Below are 22,310 nucleotides of genomic sequence, written 5' to 3'. Positions count from 1 at the left end.
TTTGCATAACCAGTTTGCATTTTCCTCAGTCACCGGAGGCTGCGGAGAATTACATTTGGAGGATTTGAGGTCTCCAATCGCTAGAAGTTCTTCTTGTTCCTGCTTCTGACTTTCCTGTTCTCTTCCTGGTCTGACATTTTAGGGCCAAGGTTGGCAACTGGCGTCCCCAGGACCTACTTTCAAATATGTGGAGTGCTTGGGGTCCTCTGAGCTTGGTTCTTTTCTTGCAAACATTTCATTACCCGGCTAGGCAACATCTTCAGTGCTCATATTCGCCTCTATTGGTACTACTTTCAAATAAAAATAAGTTCGGGTCTCTAGGAGGAGTTGTTGGTCTGTTCGTGGCACCAGGCTGTGTGCGACAGACAGAAAAGGGTGTCGAACCAAAGGGAAGGAAAAAGGAAAAGTTTTAAGTTATAGAAATCCAGATTCTGGTTGAAGATTAGGAAAAAGATCCTAGCTTTGAGCTCCATTATGCGTGTTCTAGCGAAGGCGGGGCGTCTATCTGAATTACTTTAAATTGGATGCTTTAATTCAATAGGATTTGAGCAGGGTTTGGACTAGAACAGAGTTTCTGAACATCAGCAACTGTAAGATAGCCTTGCTGGCCAGGGAATTCTGGGAGTTGAAGTCCATGCATGCCAGCCAGGGAATTCTGGGAGGTGAAGTCCACACTTCTTAACATTGCTGAGATTGAGAAACCCTGGACAAGATGACCTCAGTGGCTGTTTCCAAATCTAAAATTCTGCGGTTATTATTTATAAACGTTGGAACGATCCACTTCTGAGTGGGATCCAGCCATCTGTGCCGATGGGCGTGCATTTGTTATAGGTAGGATTGTGCTTATGTAACCTGCATACATGCCCAAAGACTCACACTACACCTGCCCTTTAAAAAAAAAAAAAATAACAGTCAAGGGACATAATTCTGCTTTTCATGGGGCTAATCTTGGCTTTCTGCTTGAGAGAGAAAATATTAATCAGCCTAATAAATCTGCCCAGCCTAAGAACAGCGGCGAAACAGGCTTTTCGAGCTGGGTTAGGCTTAAGTTTGGGAAGGGAAACGGAGATAAGCCGGGACGCCCAAGGGCAGGAAACGCATGGGGGGCGTTGGTGCGCAAAGGGTCACCAGACAGCCTCTCGCACCCTTCCATGCTCCGACAAGTCGGAGCACGAAGCCTTGCCCGGCAGCTAAGAGGCGTCTTTCTCCACCGCCGTTCACGCGGGATCTCGTTCCCTCTCCTGGGGAGAGTTTCAAGGCAGTTTGAACATGGTGCGCAATGCTCAGGCGTGGCCGCCTTCCAAAGATCCCACAGGTGTAACCGGGGCCTGGCCATCTGGCGGTGTCTCAGCCTGCCTCTCTGGCTGCTGCACACGCTCGACCCGTTCGCATTTCGCGGCGGCGTAGCGTGAAACCGCGCCCGTCTCCACGGGAGAGCCGAGCCGAGTCGAGTCAAAAGCTGGAAGGATGAAGACCGGCCGCCTGGATCCCGGGTGTCCGGTGAGGAACGGCCCGGCTCTGCCGCTGGCCTGGAGGGCTTTGAGCCAGGGCGGGTGGGGGGGCAGAGGGACCGGGGAAGTGGGGTGGAGTTCAGACCCGAGTCGCACCTGGACGGCTCTGCCAAGCGGGCACCTCCAGGTGTTTTGGAGGACAGCTCCCAGGGTTTTCCAAGCTGGCTGGGTGTTGTGGAAATTCGAATCCTGCCACATCTGGAAGGCACCTGTGGAAGGAATGCCCTCCCCTCCACCCCCCATTCCTGGCACTTGGGCTGGATTGAGAAGCTGGCCCAGCCTCGGTTTACCAAACAGGTGGATTCTTGTGGAGGTGCCCTGTTCAGATTCTCTACCTGGTAGGGAAACTTGGTGGCAGAGGATGGGGGCCGCCGTGAAACTAGGTGGGGGAGGACCGAGGGGGCCCGCAGAGGCCCTGCAACCAGAAGTGCCCCCAGCACAGGCTGCTTGCAAAGGGTATGGAGGACCATCTTAACTGGGTTGGGTTGAAGAGACTAAATCAGTGTTTCTCAACCTTGGCCACTTTAAGATGGGTGGACTTCAACTTCCAGAATTCCCCAGCCAGCATGCTGGCTGGGGAATTCTGGGAGTTGAAGTCCACCCATCTTAAAGTGGCCAAGGTTGAGAAACACTAGACTAAATGGGAAAATGCAGATTTTGGAGGACATTTGCATATTTAGAAGGACTAGAAAAACCTGCCACACGTGGCTTTCTTCCTTTCCTTTCCTTTCCTTTCCTTTCCTTTCCTTTCCTTTCCTTTCCTTTCCTTTCCTTTCCTTTCCTTTCCTTTCCTTTCCTTTCCTTTCCTTTCCTTTCCAGCAAACCTCGGTTGGGCATCGCCAAGACCCTCTTCCCCTCTTTCGCTTTTAACCCGCTGGGGTGGGCAACCTGCCAGCAGGGAATGGCTTTCTCTAGAGCAGGACCCTCCTTCGGGGGTTCGCCAACTTCTGGGCCCGGAAACCTGCCTGTTAAAAAAGGGTCCCGGAGGAGGGGGGTTTCTGAAGGACAGCTGGCCATCCCATCCTTTTCAGGAGCAGATGGCTCAGGGGGGTTGAGGGGTTTTTCCCCCCTTAGCCCCTTGCAAAGATTTTAAAAAGTCGGAGGGGAACCGCTCTGCAAGGAATTAAACCTAGATCGGGGTGATCCAATTGGCTTCCATGGAACCAGGGTTTGCGAGGACTTGAGTGGGTTTCTCAAGATGGGGGGGGGGAAATCCCCCCAAACCCAGTTTGAAAAATTCCACCCCAGATCGCCGTTTCCCAACCCGGATGGCCTCCAGAGAGGTGGACTTCACCTCCCAGAATTCCCCAGCTGGCTTGGCAGCTGCAGAGAATTCTGGGAGTTGAAGCCCGCACCTCGAAAGCCTGCCCAGTGGGGAAAAATGGTTGAAACAATGAGATAAGTGGTTTCCAAAAGCTTCTGTCCCTCTTCTGCTTAAATGATGAAGCCTCCATCTTGACTCCCCAAGTTGGGAAGGTCGTGGTGCTGAGTGGGTGGGTGACCTTGGTGGTCCTGAGGGACCCCATCTTTCTTGGGGTGAACTTTTGGGGCTCGAGCGGTGCACAGTTTTGGTGGTGGGCATGAAAACTCTTGAGTTGAGCACCCAAAAACTTGGGGGTGCACCTTCTCCGCCATTCTTGTTTCCCACCAATTAGCAACTTGAATTGGAGTTTTAGGGGGACCAGCCCCTGGGCCTGGAGCCCTGGAAAGGCCGATGCTGGGCTTGTGATCTTTTCAGGACCCCCCCCTTTGAGCTGGAGCTTTGCACACTCCCTTTCTCACTCCCCTTTGCACGGCTGGCGTGCAGAGGGGTTCCTGCGGCTCTTCCCACGGATACTCAGCCACGTCCACCTTCCCCTTCTCCTTTATTTCCTTCTCAGCCCTGAAATATTCAAGGTAGGTTTCTTCCACAATCCTGGGACCCCCAGTTAAAGAGGTCAAATCCCCCTCGAGTCCAACTCACCTCTGGTGCCCGTGTTGTTGATTTGATACAGGAAATAAGTGGTTCGCCATTACTTTTTTCCTGCAATGCTTTCCCCCCTTGCGCTCCTCATCTAGCCAACAGACGTGGGATTTCCTGGTGGTGTCTCATCCACGGACTAATTAGGCACCATCCTGCTTAGCTTTTTCCAGAGCGCCTTGTGTACAGACAGGCTGTTCTTCCGTTGGCATTGTCGTGGGAGAAACTGCAGTCGACGGTCCCCCTTTTCCCTGCGCCCTGGGGTTGTGCGAACGGGTCCACTGCCGTGTGACAAAGCCGTGATCCAGGGCGCTGAGGGGGGTGTCCTGAGCAGGCAGTCATCTGTGTGTGTCTCTGCAGTCACGTGGAAGGAGAAGAAGGCTAGTTTGATTGTGCAATCCAGCCCCTAATCACAGGCGAGTCATACTCCAAAGCTGACTTTTCCTGGGATTTTTTTCCTGGGAAATTTAAACTGAGTAAAATGGTTTGGTTCTTGCAAGCAGATCTGTTTCCTTTCAGACAACCTTGCTAATGATGCGTCTAGTCAGTGTTCCTCAACCTTGGCCACTTTAAGACGTGTGGACTTCAACTCCCAGAATTCCCCAGCCAGCTGTGCTGGCTAGGGAATTCTGGGAGTTGAAGTCCACACGTCTTAAAGTAACCAAGGTTGAGGAACACTGATCTAGGTGGAGAGTGGTTGATGTAGCTGTTTTTGCAAATGGAGAAATGAACGTTTGCTTTCATTTTAAGCAGTCGGTTGCCTGTTTTAAGCAGTCGGTTGTGAAAATGCAGCCTCCTGGGTCAATCCTAATCATGGCTGGTCGCATCTACGCCAGGAACCAAGCCAAGATCAAACTCTATTTCCTCAGCTCGAGAAACCGCCTCCGTGGCATTATTCTCTTACCAAAAAAAAATACTCCCAGTGATAGAGAACGATTTCTCTAGGATTGCTTGTGACTCTTGACTTGGGGGACGGGGCAGGATGTCTTTTGTGTCATTTCAGCCCCCTCCAGAATTCTGCCTTTTTGCACCCGGGGCTTATTTGCAATCCTGTGCTGCTCTGAGTAAACTTTAAGGCCCAGTCACTGTCGCTAGCCCTGCTGTTAGCAAAGGCGGGGGGGGGGGAGAGGATGTTTTTAAGCATTTCCTAAAGCGAGAGAGAGGGAAACAGAGGTGTTTCCCGAATCGGGTGGGGATGATTCCCCACTGACACACCGCCAGGTGAGGCTTTCCTGCAAGGCAATGTGGAATAAGGAAGATGCGTCACCCGTTGCTGCATACCATCTTCCAGAGGTTCCCACCTATCCTTGCCAAGGGGTACCCACCAGAGGGCATCTGTTGCAGGGGAACCTCTGGGAGAGAAGGGGAACGTTTGGCATGATTTTTTTTAACAATCCGTTCAGTCGTGCCCGATTCTGGGAGGCTGCCTGGAGAGATCCCTGCAGTTTTCTGGGCGAGGCTTTTCAGAAGTGCTTTGCCCTGGCCTCCTCCCTAGGGCTGAGAGAGAGGGACTGGCCCAAAGTCACCCAGCTGGCTTTGTGCCTGAGGCAGGACTGGAACTCATGGTCTCCTGGTTTCTAGCCAGGTCCCTTAATCACTACACCAAACTGGTTCTCTCGTTCGGCATGATATCCTTGGGCTAACTCTCAGACATCTAGCCTTCCTCCTCCTCCCGCTGCCTCCGGGTCGAGCCAAACTACCGATGCACAAAGCTGGCTATTGAGGCATGTTAGTTACTGAAGGCAGGAGCCTTCGTGTCTGTTGGGCAGAGGTGGGGTTGGAGGAGGAGAAGTGGTAAGGGGTTGCGTCGTTGTTGAAAATACAGGTAGTCCTCGACTTATGACCATTCGTTTATGACCATTCAAAGTTACAACGGCACTAAAAAAGTGACTTACGACCGGTCCTCACACTTTCAACCGTCGCAGCGTCCCTGCAGTCAAATGATCCAAATTTGGGTGCTTGGCAACCGGCATGTATTTATGATGGCTGCAGCATCCTGGGGTCACGTGATCGCCATTTGCGACCTTCCCAGGGGCCTTCCGCCAAGCAAAGTCAATGAGGGAAGCCGGATTCGCTTAACAGCCATGGCAAAAAAGGTTGTAAAATCGGGCGTAACTCACTTAAGGACCGCATCACTTAGCAATGGAAGTTCTGGTCCCAATTGTGGTCATAACTTGAGGACAACCTATACCCCCTTTCATATCCTAGTTAGCTGCTCTTCCTTTAAATAGCTGGAGAAGTGCCGCCCTCTTTAATATCATTATTTGGAGCCGGGGCATAACAGGAAAGCAGATGTCAGTCTGTTTATTACAGTCTTAGACCAGTACAAGCCATGTGTCCATGAGTGCTCTGTGAGGACTTATAAATCTATCTTAAGCGACAGTAAATAACATTTAAGACAAAATACAAATACATGTATATAACCTGACTAGAATCTGTGAGTGAAGTCCAAAAGGAGCAATCTGTGTTAGGTTATAAAGCAGTATCTAAAATTATATAAAATGTGATAACATCTAAAGCAGTGGTTCTCAACCTTGGCAAGTTTAAGATGGGTGGACTTCAACTCCCAGAATTCCCCAGCCAGCACAGCTGGCTGGGGAATTCTGGGAGTTGAAGTCCATGCATCTTAAAGTTCCCAAGGTTGAGAAACACTGATCTAAAGTTACAAAAATGTGATAGTATCTAAAATTTACATAAAATGTGATAGTATCTAAAATTTACATAAAATGTGATAGATGTAAAAGTACCCCCAAAAATGGTAATATCTAAGATTGCATCTGCGTAGCAGGAACGTGGCCCATCAGGGTCCACAAAGCAGATGTCACAATCTCCTGGAGTTGAACTGCGCTCATGAAGTTTTCTTGGCAGCACGACCCACTGCTTCTCACTGCCTTCTTCTGGGGTGTGTTTTTGACTTTCTACGGATCAGGGCTTTCTTAGTGGTCTCCCATCCACGAATCAACCAGGCTTCTGAGTCCAAACAGGGTCTCCAACGTGCTGCCCTCTCCTGAGCAAGTCCCAGACAGCTAAGTGACAGGTGCATTTCTTGCATTGAGGGATCAATTGTCGCTAGTGGGGCTGATTTTATTTATTTATTTATTTATTTATTTATTTATTTATTTATTTATTTATTTATTTATTTATTTATTCAAACAAACCTTGTTTTAAATCTTTGCTTCCAGATTGTCCATTAGCAGTTGTGGACTAGGGATTTTGTGCACATTGCCGTCAAAGGAGGCGACGATTTTAGCAGCGCATTGAAACCTGTTTGTATGGATGAGCCATTTCCAGTTTGGTGCCCACCGACAGCCGGGTTAGGTGGGGGATTATGGGGGTCGGAGTCCCAAATATTGAAAGTCAGCTGTTTGGGGAAGTGAGCCGCAGTCATGCTGTGTTATAACATCTTGCATTGTGCAATCGGCTACACACACACACACACACACATCCTTGCAAGAACACTTCAGGAAAGTCGTTCGGGGACCATTAACATTAAAATAGGCTATTAGGTTATCTTTGAAAGGAACGGAGGGAACCAGATCTTCCAGTTTGTTTTTCTGTGTGTAGTTAAAGGCTTAAAAAAAAGACGACGATAAAGACTAATACCAACTAATTGCAGAGAAAGAAAAAGGAAGAAATCAAAGAGAAAGCTAAGCGTGCAAGAAAGGGAAAAACGGTAAAAGAAAAATAGCAAAGAAAAATATACAAAGAAGTCGCTTCCGATCTTCTTTGCAGCAGTTATAACTATAAATTTACCTCTTACTCTGTGGTTATAACACGCCTCTCTCCTTTCTATAATCTATTCCAGTGTTTCTCAACCTCAGCCACTTTAAGATGTGTGGACTTCAACTCCCAGAATCCCCCAGCCAGCTGTGCACAATTCTGGGAGTTGAAGTCCACACATCTTAAAGTGGCTGAGGTTGAGAAACACTGATCTATTCTGTCTGATCATCAAAACCATCAATTGTAAGTTCATTTTTTTCAGTTTGACGCGAAAAGCCCAGAAGGGGTTTCCGGCCAGCCCTAAACGTAGAGGTGGACCTTCCCGTTCGAAAGGTCTCTGCAGCCGCTGGTCAGTTCCTAGAACAGGGTCCAGCTCGGTGGTCTTGACCTCTGAGGTTTGGATTGGACTTCCTCGGAGGATCTCGCGCCGCAGCAGCCGTCTGCGCGGACCGTCCTCCTCGCTGGAGCCAATCTGCAACCGGCTTTTAGGGCTTCTTTATTTCACTTCTTTGCACGTCCCCTTTATCTTGCGAGGCGACTCTGGGCGGCGCACAGCGGTTAAAATAACAAGCGGATAAAAACAGGCCTTAGACAAAGGGGAAAAGATATTATTGCAGGAAAAGCGTTATCGTGCATTTTAAAAAGTGGAGTTTGAAGCACCCAAACCCCGCGGGGAGAGCAGGATATCGATCGAGGATGCCGTTTAAAAAGCTGGTTTCCTCGTTTGGAGGCGGGTTGGGGCGTTCCGGAAGAGCAGCCGATAAGAGTTGGAATTATAAAAAGACCCGCTTCTTGCTAAGGCTTCTGAGCCAATACATTTGCATCGCCCTGGGGTTTAAAAAGCTGGACTTCAAATAAATCATCTTGGCCCACGGCAAGGACGGTGCATTTACTGCAGTGTTTTTCAAACTTGGCCGCTTTAAGATGGATGGACTTCAACTCCCAGAATTCCCCAGCCAGCAGGCTGGCTGGGGAATTCTGGGAGTTGAAGTCCATCCATCTTAAAGTGGTCACGGTTGAGAAACACTGGCCTAGACTTATTTTGTGAGACTTGCAGCCCCCCCCCCACCTTGTAGCCCCCCACCCCAATTTTATCTGTATTTTGCAAGTCTGCGGTACATACACTTAAAGCTGGCGGTTTTAATTTTTTAATTTTAATTTTTTTGCAGCAGCAGAGTGTCAAGAGAGTTCCCCAAAAACACCAGTCCGGAGTTTGCGTAAAGGCACAATATGCCGTGCTGGTTTTACAAAGTCGACGCTGCGGTCTAGGTGATTTAATCGGACTGGCACATGAGTAAAACAGTCCCTTCCTTAGTGCCTCGGCCAGTGTTTCTCAACCTTGGCCCCTTGAAGCCGGGTGGACTTCAACTCCCAGAATTCCCCAGCCAGCCAAAGAATTCTGGGAGTTGAAGTCCACTCATCTTAAAGTGGCCAAGTTTGGACAACACTGGTTTCATGGGAGCATCTTTTTAAATTGCTTTAATCCAGTGTTTTCCAAACTTGGCCCGTGTAAGAGGTGCGGGCTTCAACTCCCAGAATTCCCCGGCTGGACGCCCACACCTCTTACAGGGCCCAAGTCTGAAAAACACTGCTTTCATCTCTCCAGCTGCATTGGAACTACATTTCCCAGAATCCCACAGCCCGCTTGAAAACCGCTAAACTCTGCAATCAACCCGGGGCCAACTTTCGTAGGTCCCCAAAGGAAGCGGCTGCCGTTTTCTTCCAGCGTTCACACCAAGGCCCCCCCAAATGCAAGCTCAGCTCGATGCCGTCCCTGCTTGGAACAGCCGCCCCCCCCAGATCTTCTCCCCCCCCCCCGTTATATTCCCCCCTGCACACTTTCTTTTCTCCCCCGTCTCTCTCTTTCTATTTCCAAAGCGCGAAAGGGCTGGGCGCGAACCCTCCTTGGTGCAGAAACCGGCTGACGTCTTGTTTTTTTCCATCCTGTAAGCAGGTGGCGGAAAAAGGCAAACAGGACCGGATTTGCTTCGTGCAAAATGTGCACGCTTGAGACAAGTTGTGACCTGGTTTGCTGCGGCTGGTCCGTTCCCAGCAAGCCTGTTGAATCATCGCTTGCCCGAGTCCTGGGGCCCGGTTGCAAAACGCCAAGCGGGGTGGCCCACCGGTGGGGGGGGCCTCCACCTGCTCCGTTTTTCGGAGGCGGTCCGCTCCCTGCCCAGACGCCCACGATCCAGGGCGCACGGCAGGCAGATGCGTACCGAGCAAAGGGTGGAAAGCACGTTTATTTATTTTGCATTGATTCATTTAAAAGATTTGCACGGCCGCCCCTCTTAAAAGCACCCTCCGGCCGTTTCGCAGCAGCCCTAAAACGACAAACGGAAAAGCAAAACTAAAACTAAAACGCAACCCTGTCTTTAAAAAAAAAAAAGGCCAGTTCATTGTATTTCAAGGCTTTTCGGAAGGCCTTGAAGACCGGGCTTTAGGCCCAGGCCTGGGGCCCCGAGGGTGCAAAGGGCCCCGTTTCATGGTTGTGCTGACCCCGACGGTGTTTTAAGATCTCTTGGCTGCATTTATATTTATAGTTAATTTTTTGTACTGTTTTCAACGTTGGCTGCTTTTATTGTTGTTAGCCGCCCGGAGTCACGGGTCTGAGATGGGCGGCTATAGAAATGGAGTGCATGAAGAAATGAATGAATAAATAAATAAATAAAATTTCTCCTCGGCAGATGGTTCAAATATTGAAACCCCCAAGTAAAAAAAGAACTGCGATAGAACGACAACAACGGGGCTTAAAAAGAATAAACGTGACGGTGAACGCTTCTGAGGGCTAGCTCTTCCCCTTCCGTTTGGGTCCCCAACCGCGAACCTCAGTTTCACTATTTGTACTTTGCATCAAGCATTAGGGATGTTGTCAGTTTCGACTCAAGGCCTACAAATCGTCTTCCACATCTGCAGATCTTCCTTGCTGGGTACTGCGTGGCGCGGGCAACATCCGTTGTGCACGTCGTCCTCCTGAACATCCTGCGGGCTCAAATGCAGCCTCCACAACTTCTTCAACCGCTTGAGCTGTCCGGGGAATCTGATTTCACAAAAAGAAGGCACTCGTGGAATAAAATGTGGGAACTTAGAAGCCAGGCTCATTAAACCGAGCTTCCGTGTTCCAAGTCTGTAAAGGAAGTTGGGAAGGGGTCGGGTCGCCCTTTTTCCAGCACACAAATTTGTGCATCGGAAAAGAGGGGAGCAGATTCCTTCTGATTTTTGGCCGCTCTCCTCCTACCGTGAAGCAACAGATGTTGGGGCCCTCCTTCCACATCTGTTGGAAAGGAGAACCTTGGTCTCATCCTCTTTGATCTAGCAGGTCAATGTTGGCATCCTCTTCGTTGCCCGGAAGCTAAAACAGAGTGTTGAAAATGGAAAATGCACCCAAGGTGCTCCTGAGACCGTTCACCTGCTCCATCCGTGCAGGTTTTCCTCCGGTACGCGCTGACCTGGTGCAAAGATTCAAATTCAGATCCAAATTCTCCAGCCATGGTTGGCTCCTGCTCCAAGAGCCCCCCCCCCCAGCCCTCCCTCAAGCTTTGGGACCTGTCTCTCTTCAAGTCCCATCGTCCTCACCTTGCACGGCCGACGGGAGCCGTGACCCCCCATCGCGCGCCAGAAGGCCGATGCGGACGCCGTTCTTGAAAGCGTGCAAAACGTCTCTGGCCTTTTGTTTTTTCATCTCCTCTCTGTTTTTGGTCGCTGTCGGAGGCCAACTCTTGCATTTCAGCCCAAGCGAGTGCAGTGACTTTGTGTGACTCATATCTGCAATGAAATAATGTGTAAATCAAGCTCTGTGTGTGTGTGCGTGTGTGTGTTTGGCTGCCAGCAAAGACCTGCTTCAGGGTTTTGGTTTTTTTTTTTTATTTCAGCAGCAGGTTTGGGGAGTGTTCGCTTGTCACAAGTGCAACTGAGACACTGAAACCGTGTTTTGTGGTGTGCTGTAGTTCAGCAGGAAAGGAAGTGTTGTCTGTTATAGTGACATGGCATTTCCTGGGGCCTGTTAAACCGAGAAAACTTGCTTTGTGAAAGTCACTTTCTAGTCGGGTGTTTTCCTCGGCATTCTCAGTTTCTCTGCAAATATTTTCCCTTTGCACCTCTCCGGACGGGGGCACCTCGTCGCCGGCATGGATCCATCGGCCCGTGGAGATTAAAAGCATCCCCCGGCATGGCGTGCATAAACGCCCCTGCGTGGAAGGGCTGTGCCCCGCCGTGCCAGGTAAAAGCGTGCCGACCTCCTGCCACGGCGCCATGCCCCTTCCTCCGCGCAGGGGGTGGGAGGTGTGGGGATTGATGGCACGGGTATGCGTTGGAGGTGCCAACGGAGCATCTCCTTTGCCCCTCTGGAGCCAAGGGTTGGCGTGGGCTTCGGAAGGACGGCGGGGTTGGTCCCCGGAAGCCGTTTCCTCCCCCTCCACTTCGGGGCTCCACTCTGTAACCCCACATTCCTAAACAGGGGGCCTTGCTACATGGGTTACTTTGCCCCTGCTTCTGGGCGCAACATCTGGAGGCGTCTTGCTGTTCCGGAAGGCCCTTCCCCTTCACATCTGTATTTGGGGTACCTCCAACCGAGGTCTGATTGTGCGTTTAATTTTCTCCCTTGTGGATTTTGCTTGGGGGTGTGTGTTGAATGGCAGTGCCCTTATCCTCTTGCCTGTTTTCCATCGCTTCTTCCATCTTTTTTTCTCCCCCACGCCCCCCAAAAAGGACAGGAGAAATTAAATGCGCTGCCTTGTCAAATGGCATCCTTAGCTTCTGAGAAGAGAGATGAGGAAATGTGGGCTGCTGGTCCTTTCCTGGGATCCTGCTAAAATTGCTAGTTGTATAAAGTTGTTTTTTATGCTCAGAGCACCAACTTATTTGTCCGGTTGGCTGGCAGGAACTCCCCAGAGACCTGCAGTCTGCTAAGCCTCATTGCTAGTTAAGGACTCGTTTCGGTTGCACTAAGATTTGACTAGGGTTGGGAAATGTTTGCTGCAATGAGCCCCCAGCTGGTACCCCATGGACTACAGGGCCAGAATTCCCGGCTGGGAGTTGGAGTCCCTCCACCCCTTGCAATAAAAGAGGGGGTGCTGGTCGTGGCTCTCAGCAAACAACGCTCTGGATGTTCTCAGCCCAGCTGATGGGAGGGAAGGGGGCCTTGTCAGTTGGGCGTTGCATCCTCTTGCATGGCACGCTTTGGGGGGGCCCTGGGGTACCAAAGCTGTGGGGCTTGACCCCCAGGAAGCGGCAAGTCACTGGAAACTGGCCTGGGTGCTTGAGGCAAGGTTTGGTGGGCAATATCCGGGCTGGCTAGCGGGGGCAGCCATCGCTGGTGAGGGCAACCTAGAAGATGTTCCCAGGTGGGAAGTAAGGCGGGGATGATTGGTCTGGAGGTCCAAGAGGCATGGTAATGGGGTGGCCTTGTCTGGGCTCAGTGGGGACATGCAGAAGAGTTAATGTTGAACTTCCCAACTGATTTTAAAGGCAGCTTAAAGTTTGAGGGACATGTCAAAAATGTAGTTGCTCCTTGCCTTGATGTGGAAACCAACCAGGTTTGCTCGGGGACGATGAGATATTGATTGATAGATTATGTCCCATCACGTCGGGGTTGTCTCTTAGGGCCCACATGGACAGATTTTCTCCAGGAAGGTCTGTCCCCAACCTGATCCTTCGGGTCTCGCCACGGGGCACCCATCTCCACCATAATGGAGTCCACCCACCTGCTTGGAGTCCTCCTTGTCTTCTCTGCTGTAGGGGACCTGCCAAACCTGAACTCAGAAGTTCAGAGAGCAGCCCAACCTTTTAATTCCCCATTTGACTGCTGGGGGTGGAATGTTTTAGGCAGGGGGAGACTTTGGGGGGGGGTGTTGAAGTCCATCCTGTTTAGAGGATCAGCTTCAGGGTAGGGGTGATGCAAGAACAGCTTTTCTGATTTAAAATTTTCCAAACAAGGAAGCAGCGATGTGTTTCTTGGTGCTCAGTTGCACACCATACAGCAAGAGAGACCTGCTAGTGGAGACACTTGCAATATTTGAGGAAAAAAGGTGCAGGAAGAGCACGTTCTGCTGCCTGACAAACAATTCAAAGCAGTGTTTTTCAAACCTGGACACTTTAAGGTGGGTGGACTTCAACTCCCAGGATTCCCCAGCCAGCTGGGGAATCCTGGGAGTTGAAGTCCACCCACCTTAAAGTGCCCAAGTTTGGAAAACACCGATTTAAGGCTTTTGTTCTTTTCCCAGTTAGCCAAAAAGTAGGTGGCAGAGATGCTCAAACATCAGGCGTTTTCTGGGGAAGCCATCAGGGTTACAAATTCCAGTTCTTGCATCTGCGGGAAAGACGTTGCAGAGAGCGGCGAACGTGCCACGGTTTTGCAATCTCTTGCTTCAGCGTTCCTTCCCCTGAGAGTTGCAGCTGGAAAGCCCTGGTAAAACCGTTCATTGTGGACCAGAGTTACAGCTCCCATTGGAGCGGGGGGGGAAGGACATGTCTTTCTCACCCCACACTGGCATTTTCGTTCTGGGCAGAAGCTCCCTTTTGGACTTCTCGAAGGGGCCGGATCCAGCGCACACCCTTGTGTTGGCTTGAAAGACTCGTTGGGTAGCATCTTGTACATCTCGTTCTGGGCCCTTGATTTGGAAGGCAGTTGCGAGGCCGTGGGGCTGGCACAGGATGTGGTTTGGACTGGCCTTGTTCCTGGCCCCTCCTGCCCGTCCCGTCACCTCTTAGCCCTTCAGAGCCTTCTGCAGGCTTTCGACTTTCTCCAGCCGAGTCTAAAGGTGTGATGGAATGGAATTATGAAGGCCAAGCTCAGGGAGATAAGCACTTTCTTAGCTCCCCAGAAGAGCGTGGGAGGAACAAGAGGATGAGGCTGGCACCTCCCTGAGGAATTCACACTCTTGTGGCTGGCTGACTTTGGGAGCTGGGGTTTTAGTCTGGGAAGATTCTTGCTGGAGGTTGTAGCTAATAAACATAGCTAGACTGAATTGGCATGGTCTCTTGGAGTTCCTCGGGCTAGGCCTGACATCAGTCTTCCCAGACTAAAACCCCAGCTCCCAAAGTCCTCCAGCCACAACAGTATGAATTCCTCAGGGAAGTGCCAGTCTCATCCTCTTGTTCCTTTCACGCTCTTCTGGGGAGCTAAGAAAATGCTTATCTCCCTGAGCCTGGCCTTCATAATTCCATTCCATCACAAAAGGGCATTTCCCAGTCCGGTTGTGTGTTTTGGGGTGCTTAAGGGCATGCTTTGCGAAGCCAGTGGGTGCCAACTCAAGGACCGTGTGAGGATGAGCTGGGTTTAGGGCTCCTTTCATCTTCGGGACAGCTTTCTGAAATTAAACAAGAGGGGGACCCTCGTTCAACGGGCAGAGGGGAGGTTTAAACCTGGGTCTTGGGCCACATTCCTGATGCTCCGATCTCTTGTCTGGGCATGGAATCAGGAGTCCGGGAGCCCCTTTTCTGACTCAGAAATGTAATGAAAAGGCCTCCGCCCGTGCCACTCTCTGTGTCCAAGGGGCAGCTCACGAAAGCTAATGATTTCATGATTTGCTCTGTTGATTGATGGTGCTCCTGATTTTTGGCTACCACAGAGTAACACGCCCTCCTCCTACAACATCTGTGCGTGGCTTCCTTCTTCGCTTCCAGCGATTCCTCCTGATCCTTTGCCTCTCCCACTTGCTGAAATTCTGTTGGATCTCTAAGCCAGGAATCTGTTGGTCTGGAAAGCCAAGGGATCCTGTCCTTTGGGGCTCTGTGAAGAAGTCGTCTTGGTTGCTTTCTGGTAGCTTGATTTTGGAGATGTTTCGCCCCCATTGTCTCGCACCTTCTTCTTACACTTTGGGAGCAAGAGGCTTTGGAAATAATTGGGGGGGGGGTGTTCATTTTATGTGCCTACATTTCTTTGCCAAGAGCAAAAGCTGGTCAGAGAAGGAGCGATCTGCCAATCATGCTCTGTGACGGGCCCAATTCAGATGAGGCACCAAGCCGTTGTTTGTTTTAGCTTCAATCTACTGAACTGGTTTGGACATGATTTGCACATGATGCTAAGCTGTTACAACCCTGTGGCTGAGTTCAGAGGTCCTGGTGACCGTCTCTGGATCCATCCATTGAGTCAAGATGTCTGACTTCCCTTAGCTAGTTTTGTTCTTAAAGCTATTAGTTGGCTGAAACTCACTACGCAGGAACCTAAGCAGTGCCCTGGGGGATCGGACCCTTAGCCCATCCACCCCAGTCCCTTCTCCAGGGGCCCACCCACTGCCCAAGGAAGCCCACGAGTCTCCCAGCAGATGGCCTTCAGAGGCTGTCCCACTGCCATCAAAGCTAAGAGCCATTGATCTTCAGGACTTCCATGAACAGGTCCAACCCGTTTTGGAAGCCATCCAAGCTGGTAGCCAGCCCCGCATCTCACAGTAGCAAATTCCAGAATTGAATTACATGTTGGGTCAATATTTCAGTTTGTATGTCCCGATTCTCCCAGGATTCAATTTCATTTTGTGAAATTGTAGTACAGGTAGTTCTCGCTTAACAACCGCAATAGGGACTGGAAAATTCATCATTAACTGAAGCAATCATTAAGCAAATCATCACATGACCGGACCAGATTTTACAACCTTCTTTGCAGCAATCATTAAGTGAATCACACAGTTCCCCATTGATTTTGCTTGCCAGAAGCCAGCTGGGAAAGTCACAAATGGTGATCATGTGACCCCCAGGATGCTGCAGCTGTTATAAGTGCGAGCTGGTTGCCAAGTGCCCGAATTGTGATCATGTGACCATGGGGGCACTGGGACAGTCATAAATGCGAGGACCGGTAGTAACTTTGAGTGGTCGCTAAATGAATGGTCGTTAAACGAGGACTACCTGTAAGAGTTTTCCCCTACTTACCTAGCTAGGCCAGGAATGGAAGACCAGGACCCTTTGCATGTGGGTAGAGGTCCGCCTGCCAAGCTTCAGAGGTTCCTTGCCCTTCTGTTCACCAAATAGTCTCACAAACAATGCAGTGTAAAGACCAAGCCTGTGTCTTGGGAGATGGGAGCATTCCCAAATTGTTTCCCGTGCTTGCTTGGTTAAAGCCAGGATCATCTCCGGGGTCATCTCCGTGGTGTTCCTCACCTTGCACTAAAAGGAAACAGGGCTGGCCTACCTGGCAGGGTTGTTATACGAATTATTGGGATCCCCTGTGAAGGCTTTGGAGTCTCGAGCACCACGGATGGAAAAGTGGGATCTGGATGAAGTCATTGGTCAATACCACAACAGTACTTGGTATTCCCAGGAAGGTTCAGTGCTGTAAGAACTTAATCTCCGTCAGCCGAAGAAGCGAATCTCATTCACCGGCTTCTCCAGCCTGCCGTTCTCTTGTCCTGCCTTTTGCGCGCTGAACCTTATTAGTCTCACTGCTGAAGTTGCAGGGTGGGCCGCTCTGTCGACGATGAAGTGTATAAAAATAAGCAAATCTTTCTGAAGTTCTGCAAATGCTGCTAATGGCCATTCTGCCCCCAGCCCAATCAGCAGCTCGTTGCTGGCTAGCCTGCCCCTCGCCCTGACCTCTTTCTTTCCCCTCGGCACCGAGAACTCCCAGCTGCCTTGGGAGGGCGCCCTTTTGGCCCGGGGATTCAAGCTGCAGACCCCCCTCGCTTCGGCCCTTACCAGATGAAACGTCTCTGCCAGGCCTGGGCGATTGAGGGGTTGCCCTCCCCTTCCTTCCAGCTGGGCCTGGAATGCGATTGCAGACAGGAGAAATTTCCTCCCACGCCGAGCCAAGGGCAGAAGGTTACCATGGTCCAAACCTCCCCTTATCTCCTCTTCTAAACAGAAGTCAGTGAGGCCGGCTGTAAAGGAGGCAGCCGTCCCCCGGCTGCGTTTTCATCCTTATCTCGTGTTTGGATTTTAGCTGTAAACAGAGAGTGCGCCTGGTACGATGCTGTGCAGGCCGCCCTTTGCTCTGGCGCATGCCAGCCAAGATTAGCCACCCGCTTCGCTCCTGTTTTCAGCACACCGTGGCTGAGGGGAGCACCCTGGAGGTCACCTGCCCCCAAGCCACCTACTTGGAGACGGGGCAACGTATGTTAAGGCGGCTATGGGGACCCCCGGGCCTCCCCCTGCCCCCCGGCATTCCCCCGTTCTTTGCATCCAGAGGCCGGTGGAAGATGCAAACCTTTTAAAAGTTGGGCTGCTTTGCTTTCGTTGACTCCACTCGCACCTCGTTGCGGAACTAGGGTTTGTTGTGTATCCTGACGTGCATTTCCCCTTTTGTCACAACCAGGAATTTCGGCTGCAGAAAGCTGCGGCTGGCCAAACGTTTGGGCCTGACTCACAACGGGATCCAGGACTGCGGTGCCCAAGACGTGCAGTTCTGGGTTGTGATGAAAGAACCGTGGCTCACCTGTGCTGGGCAAAAAGCCAGGAGGCGTCTGCTAGCACCTTTTCCCACTAACGTGTATTATGAAAAGGCATCGCCTTTCGTGAGCTGAAGTTCATGCCGTCGGGCGGCGTCCGGCCGCGCTTTTCCCGACTCACCAATTTTATTAAAAGGCAGAAGCTTTCGCGAGTTGCAGCTGATTGCATCGGATGCCGAAAGCGCATTGAGAAGCACAGCGTGCATGGCGGTGCGTTTGATGGAGGCCGCTGCAGCTCCTGAAAGGGATGCCTTTGAGTCCGATTCATTAGTCGTGAATGGTGCATTGAGGCAGAGGAGAGGATGAAGGGGCCGGAGATCAGCCGGAAGGCCCTCCTTTCCTCTTCGTCCGATCACCTTGACCGGGGTCAGCCGCGATCCGGCAAGGTCCCGAGCTTGGAAATACCTCACTCCCTGGGAGAAAAGGGGCTCCTTTCTGTTCCTAACTCCTATTTTACTTTTTCTTTTCTAGAAAGACTTGTCCTACCTGCAGCAATGGTTAGAGGCGTTCGTCACCAACTTTGAGAAGATCATCGCTGTCCATTCCCTGGAACCGAGAAGGTAACCCTGGTCCTCTGCGCGCCAAGGGCCTGAGGGATCTCCGTTGTAGTCTCGGGGAGGAAGCAGAGAGAAGAGAAAAATCTAGTTAAAAAATATAATTAAAACATCATGTTACGGAGCAAAGCAGGAGAGCACAAGTATTTTTGTTCCCGCTGCCTAAAGCAGATACCAGGCAGGACTCTAGCAATGTTCTCACACCTGCTGACACACGTGTGGGCACTGCGCATATGTTTTCTCTTTCTCTCTCTCCCAGAGGTCAAACAGTTTGGGTCCTCGGTACCCATCCGCACCCCCCCTCCCCAAATAGCCCAGAATCGTGTAAGTGTGAAATAGGATGAGATTTGAAATTTCCCTTTGAAATCTTTCTGCAGAGGGGAACATCTTGCCCAGCTTAGTTGATCTTAAAAAGCAAATCAAGGGCATACTGGTTTAGTATAGGGATGGGAGGCCACCAGGATATCCCAGAGTTGCAGGCTAGATTGGGAGGTCAAGAAAACATCCCAGAAGAAGACTGTCAACGCTTTGAGGTAGGCCAGGTCAGGAAACAGACACCACAAGACCTATGGGAACGCTACTTTATTGCAACAGGGTACAATAACAGAATCAGACATTCCTTCTCTCTGCTTTTATACTAAAGAGAATCAAGGTGAGGCAATCTTGAGTTTCTTCCTCACCCTGTCCTGTCTGTCCGGGCTAAGTGGATGCCTACGTTCATGGCCATCTCTGGATTCTTCTACCTAGTAATGACAAATCACTTCTTTATTGCTGCTAAGAAAACTGCGTGAATGTGTCCATATACAGATAGTCCTCGCTTAACGACCACAATAGGGACTGGAAAATTTGTTGTTAAGCGGGGCAGTTAAGCGAGTCACGCCTGAATTTTACAACATTTTTGCAGCGGTCATTGAGTGAATCACATGGTCGTTAAGCAAATCATGCAGTTCTCCATTGACTTTGCTTGCTGGAAGCCGGCTGGGAAGGTTGCAAATGGTGATCACGTGGCCCTGGGACGCTGCAACCGTCATAAGTGTGAGCTGGTTACCAAGCGCCCAGATTACGATCACAAGACCGTGGGGATGCTGTGATGGTTGTAAGTGTGAGGACTGGTTCTAAGTCCCTTTGCTCAGCACCACTGTAACTTTGAACAGTCATTAAATGAATGGTTGTTAAGTGAGGACTACCTGTAGTCACTGGGAATTGAGCAGGAGGGAGTCCGTACTGCTTCTACACAATTAATTTGGGGTGGGTGTGGATATTGTTTTGGGGGGCAATCAAAGCCGAGGAACCACGCTGCCAGTCCTTGCCCGTGCACCATTTGAGCGATGAATTCTCTTGTTCAGTCTGAATTTTTTTTTCCAGCTCCTGTGCTAAGAAGCTTTCTTAAGCAATTTAAAAAATACTCAGTTGTATATTTTCCAACTATACTTTCCCCTTAAAAATATGTGGTCACCTTCTAAAATGCAACGTCTGGGCCTTTTGATCGGGGCAACCTCTTACTGACAGTCTGTTTCTCTCCGTGTGTGTGTGTCGCTCGCTTTGCTTCGCCCTCCTATAAATGGGCCGACTTCCCCCTTCTCTAAGAGAAATCAGCCCTCCAAAGCCTTCATAAATCTTGAAGGATTTTGCTCTTTTCCCCCCACTGCTGGTACACAGAGGCCATGTCCCTGCCAAGAAATAACGTCAGAATTGTGTTAGAGGCTCCTCCTGTCCTCCTGGCGAAGACAGAAAAGTAGCACCCTCAAGAGCAAGATGGAATTTGTTTAAAGAAAAAACGCTGACCCGTTCACACGTGCCACTTGAATTATTTCACCTGCTCTTCAGGCTTTCCCAGGTCCCCTTTCTTTCCTTTCCTTTCCAGCCCACCCACTGACTGATCTCTTACAAGAGGTCCTCTCCAAAAGAGAAAGCTCCCCACGTTATCGAGTTTTTAGCTCAGGCAGGATCAGACCCGCGTTGAACGGTCCTTTGAATCCCAGACAATCACCGGGAATTCCTTTTGCAAGGACTGCTGACATCGAGGTGAAATGGAGGAGTTTTGAACATTTACCTGTCCTCCCCTTCCAGCAGAAAGGGAGGACCCAGATGCCAGCGCGGCTGGAGAAACGGGCGTTGCAGCTGGCCAAGTCTTAGGACTTGGAAAAACGTCCCGTTTGCCCAATAGATGGACCGGTTCTAGCTTGGCTTGCTAGCAGTGGTGTAGTTGCCAGTAATCACAACGACTGCCTTGACTGGCTTTGTCGGAAGGGATGAAAAAGGGTTTGGGGGCGTCTGTAGGCAGACAAATTTGACAACGTCACCCCTTCCGTGCCTTCGACAACAAATCGGGAAGAACCGCAAATGGTTAGCTGTTTAATTTCACTACCCAAGAGGGAGGAAAGGAGGCCATGGTGAGATTCTCTGCCTTGTGGGCCAGTATGCCTTTGCTGACGTGCAAAAAGAAGGCAAAACGGAATAGCCTTTGGGGCCTTCCGTATAGCCAACAAACGCCAAAACGCTTGCATTTTGCTCTTTTTAACACCTCCTCAGCTTGTGATCAGCAAAGGGAGGGATTGATTTCCACACCGCTGGGTTACCACATAGAAGTGCTGATGGCGTAACGGCTCGAGGACCCATCTGTGCCCTCTTCCTCACCTCCCTTCTGGGCGCGAGGGTGCCCAAAGCACGCCCAACGGAGCGGGTGCTTCTCACCCTGTTGCCTTTTCGTGTATTTATTTATTTATTTACTTATTTGTTCGGTTTTTATTTTGCTTTATTCCGCTTATAGGGCTGGGGCGACTCCGGAGGGGCGAACGTGGTTTAAAACATCAATATAGCAATAAAAAGAAAACTGTATAGACATAACGAGAGCAGAAAAACAAACCGAGAAAAGGCAGCTCGATGGATAAATTCCTTAATAAATCAGATTTCTAGGCTGCCCAACTCGTGGCAACTCTGAATGGCGGGCGAGTTAAACAGAGACGAATTAAGGCGATGACCCCAGGCATTAATAGACCCATAGATCAGGGTTCCTCAACCCTGGCAACTTTCAGATGGATGGACTTCAACTCCCAGAATTCCCCAGCCAGCACGCTTTAAGAGGTGTGGACTTCATCTCCCAGAATTCCCCAGCCAGCATGGGAGGTGGAGTCTACACACCTTAAAGTTGCTGAGGTTGAGAAACCCTGATCTAAGGTTCATGCATGATGTTGTCAAATGTTAGGGTCCAGGGGAGGGGGGTTTCCGAGCTACAGATGCCCCCAACCCTCTTTATCAGAGCAAAATACAGCAAGACAAGGAGTATAATTGTTCTTGCTTGCAACTACACAGGTGCTAGCAAGCCAAGCCAGACCGCCCCACCCCCCGGTCTCTTGGGCAAATGGGCCCTTTTCCAAGAAGCGTGTAAAAAGGGGGGGGGGCTTTGATCATGCCATCACAGGTACCCTCCTGCCTGTTTGGACAGCTCCGTCTCCCCCACAGATGCCCCTTGCTCCGACTGACCCGAATCCTTCGGGTTTTCACAGGGCTATCAATTGGGGGAATAATTTCCACCATTTCCTCCTTTGGGACTGCAACAGATAGATGCTCCAAAGCCCTTCTGCGTTGCTTGTGTGGTGTAGTCCCACACGTTGTAAAGATTTGCATTCTTCTTCTGAAGAGCTGCTCGCTGTGCAATCCTCGGAAGTGCACGAGGGCGCATTATGTTCAGTGCGCCATCGCCTCTCTAACACTATCACAAGGTTGAGCCCTGGTTCTGTTTTAGTTTTAAAGCCCCTTGCATCCGATGATTCTGTGGCAGTTGAAAATAGTATATTTCCAATATACTGTTTTATATAATATAATACGGTATTTCTCAACCTTAGCAACTTTAAGATGGGTGGACTGCAACTTATCCCAGTTGCAGAAATCGCTCTGCAAGCCCCCAGTTCGAATCTCTCCTAGTGAGAGATTAAAATGGGAACCGTTCACTTTAAGCTAGCCTTAGGGCTTGCATTATAATTTTAGGGTGTTTTCTCTATTTTGAGCTACCCAACTTTAGCGAAAAAAAAGGTTTTATGCTTTTGCTGTTGCAGGAGGTGGAAAACCCCTGCAGAACTAACTGAGATCACCCAGAGGTCTCCTGTCTCCCCATTAGACCCACCTCTTCCTTCTGCCTACAGCAGCACAGAATTAGGTTTCTCTGTTTGACTGTGATATGTGTATCCTGTCC

The 22,310-nt window shown here is 50.4% G+C and overlaps 1 protein-coding gene and 1 long non-coding RNA gene across 4 annotated transcripts in view; one reads left to right on the top strand and one right to left on the bottom strand.

Annotated features, from left to right (window-relative positions):
- NBEAL2 (neurobeachin like 2) overlaps window positions 1-22,310 on the top strand; it is a 127,367-nt gene that overhangs the window by 27,562 nt on the left and 77,495 nt on the right. For all 3 annotated transcript variants that reach the window (XM_088150469.1, XM_088150468.1, XM_088150467.1), the window contains exon 2: window positions 18,036-18,124. In XM_088150469.1, the coding sequence (XP_088006595.1) occupies window positions 18,036-18,124 (89 nt within the window). The remainder of the gene's footprint in view (window positions 1-18,035; window positions 18,125-22,310) is intronic.
- On the bottom strand, window positions 10,501-16,228 carry LOC148214547 (uncharacterized). Its single transcript, XR_015797796.1, has 3 exons — window positions 16,054-16,228; window positions 10,768-10,956; window positions 10,501-10,640 (listed from the first exon to the last, which is right to left on the bottom strand). It is a non-coding gene; the product is annotated as an uncharacterized LOC148214547 (long non-coding RNA).

The sequence above is a fragment of the Python bivittatus genome, unplaced genomic scaffold (assembly GCF_059951505.1).
Source record: "Python bivittatus isolate LINGU-HERP-01145 unplaced genomic scaffold, Pbiv_v1 ctg000610_np1212, whole genome shotgun sequence".
NCBI lineage: Eukaryota > Metazoa > Chordata > Lepidosauria > Squamata > Pythonidae > Python > Python bivittatus.
This window is presented reverse-complemented; position numbering and strand designations above follow the sequence as displayed.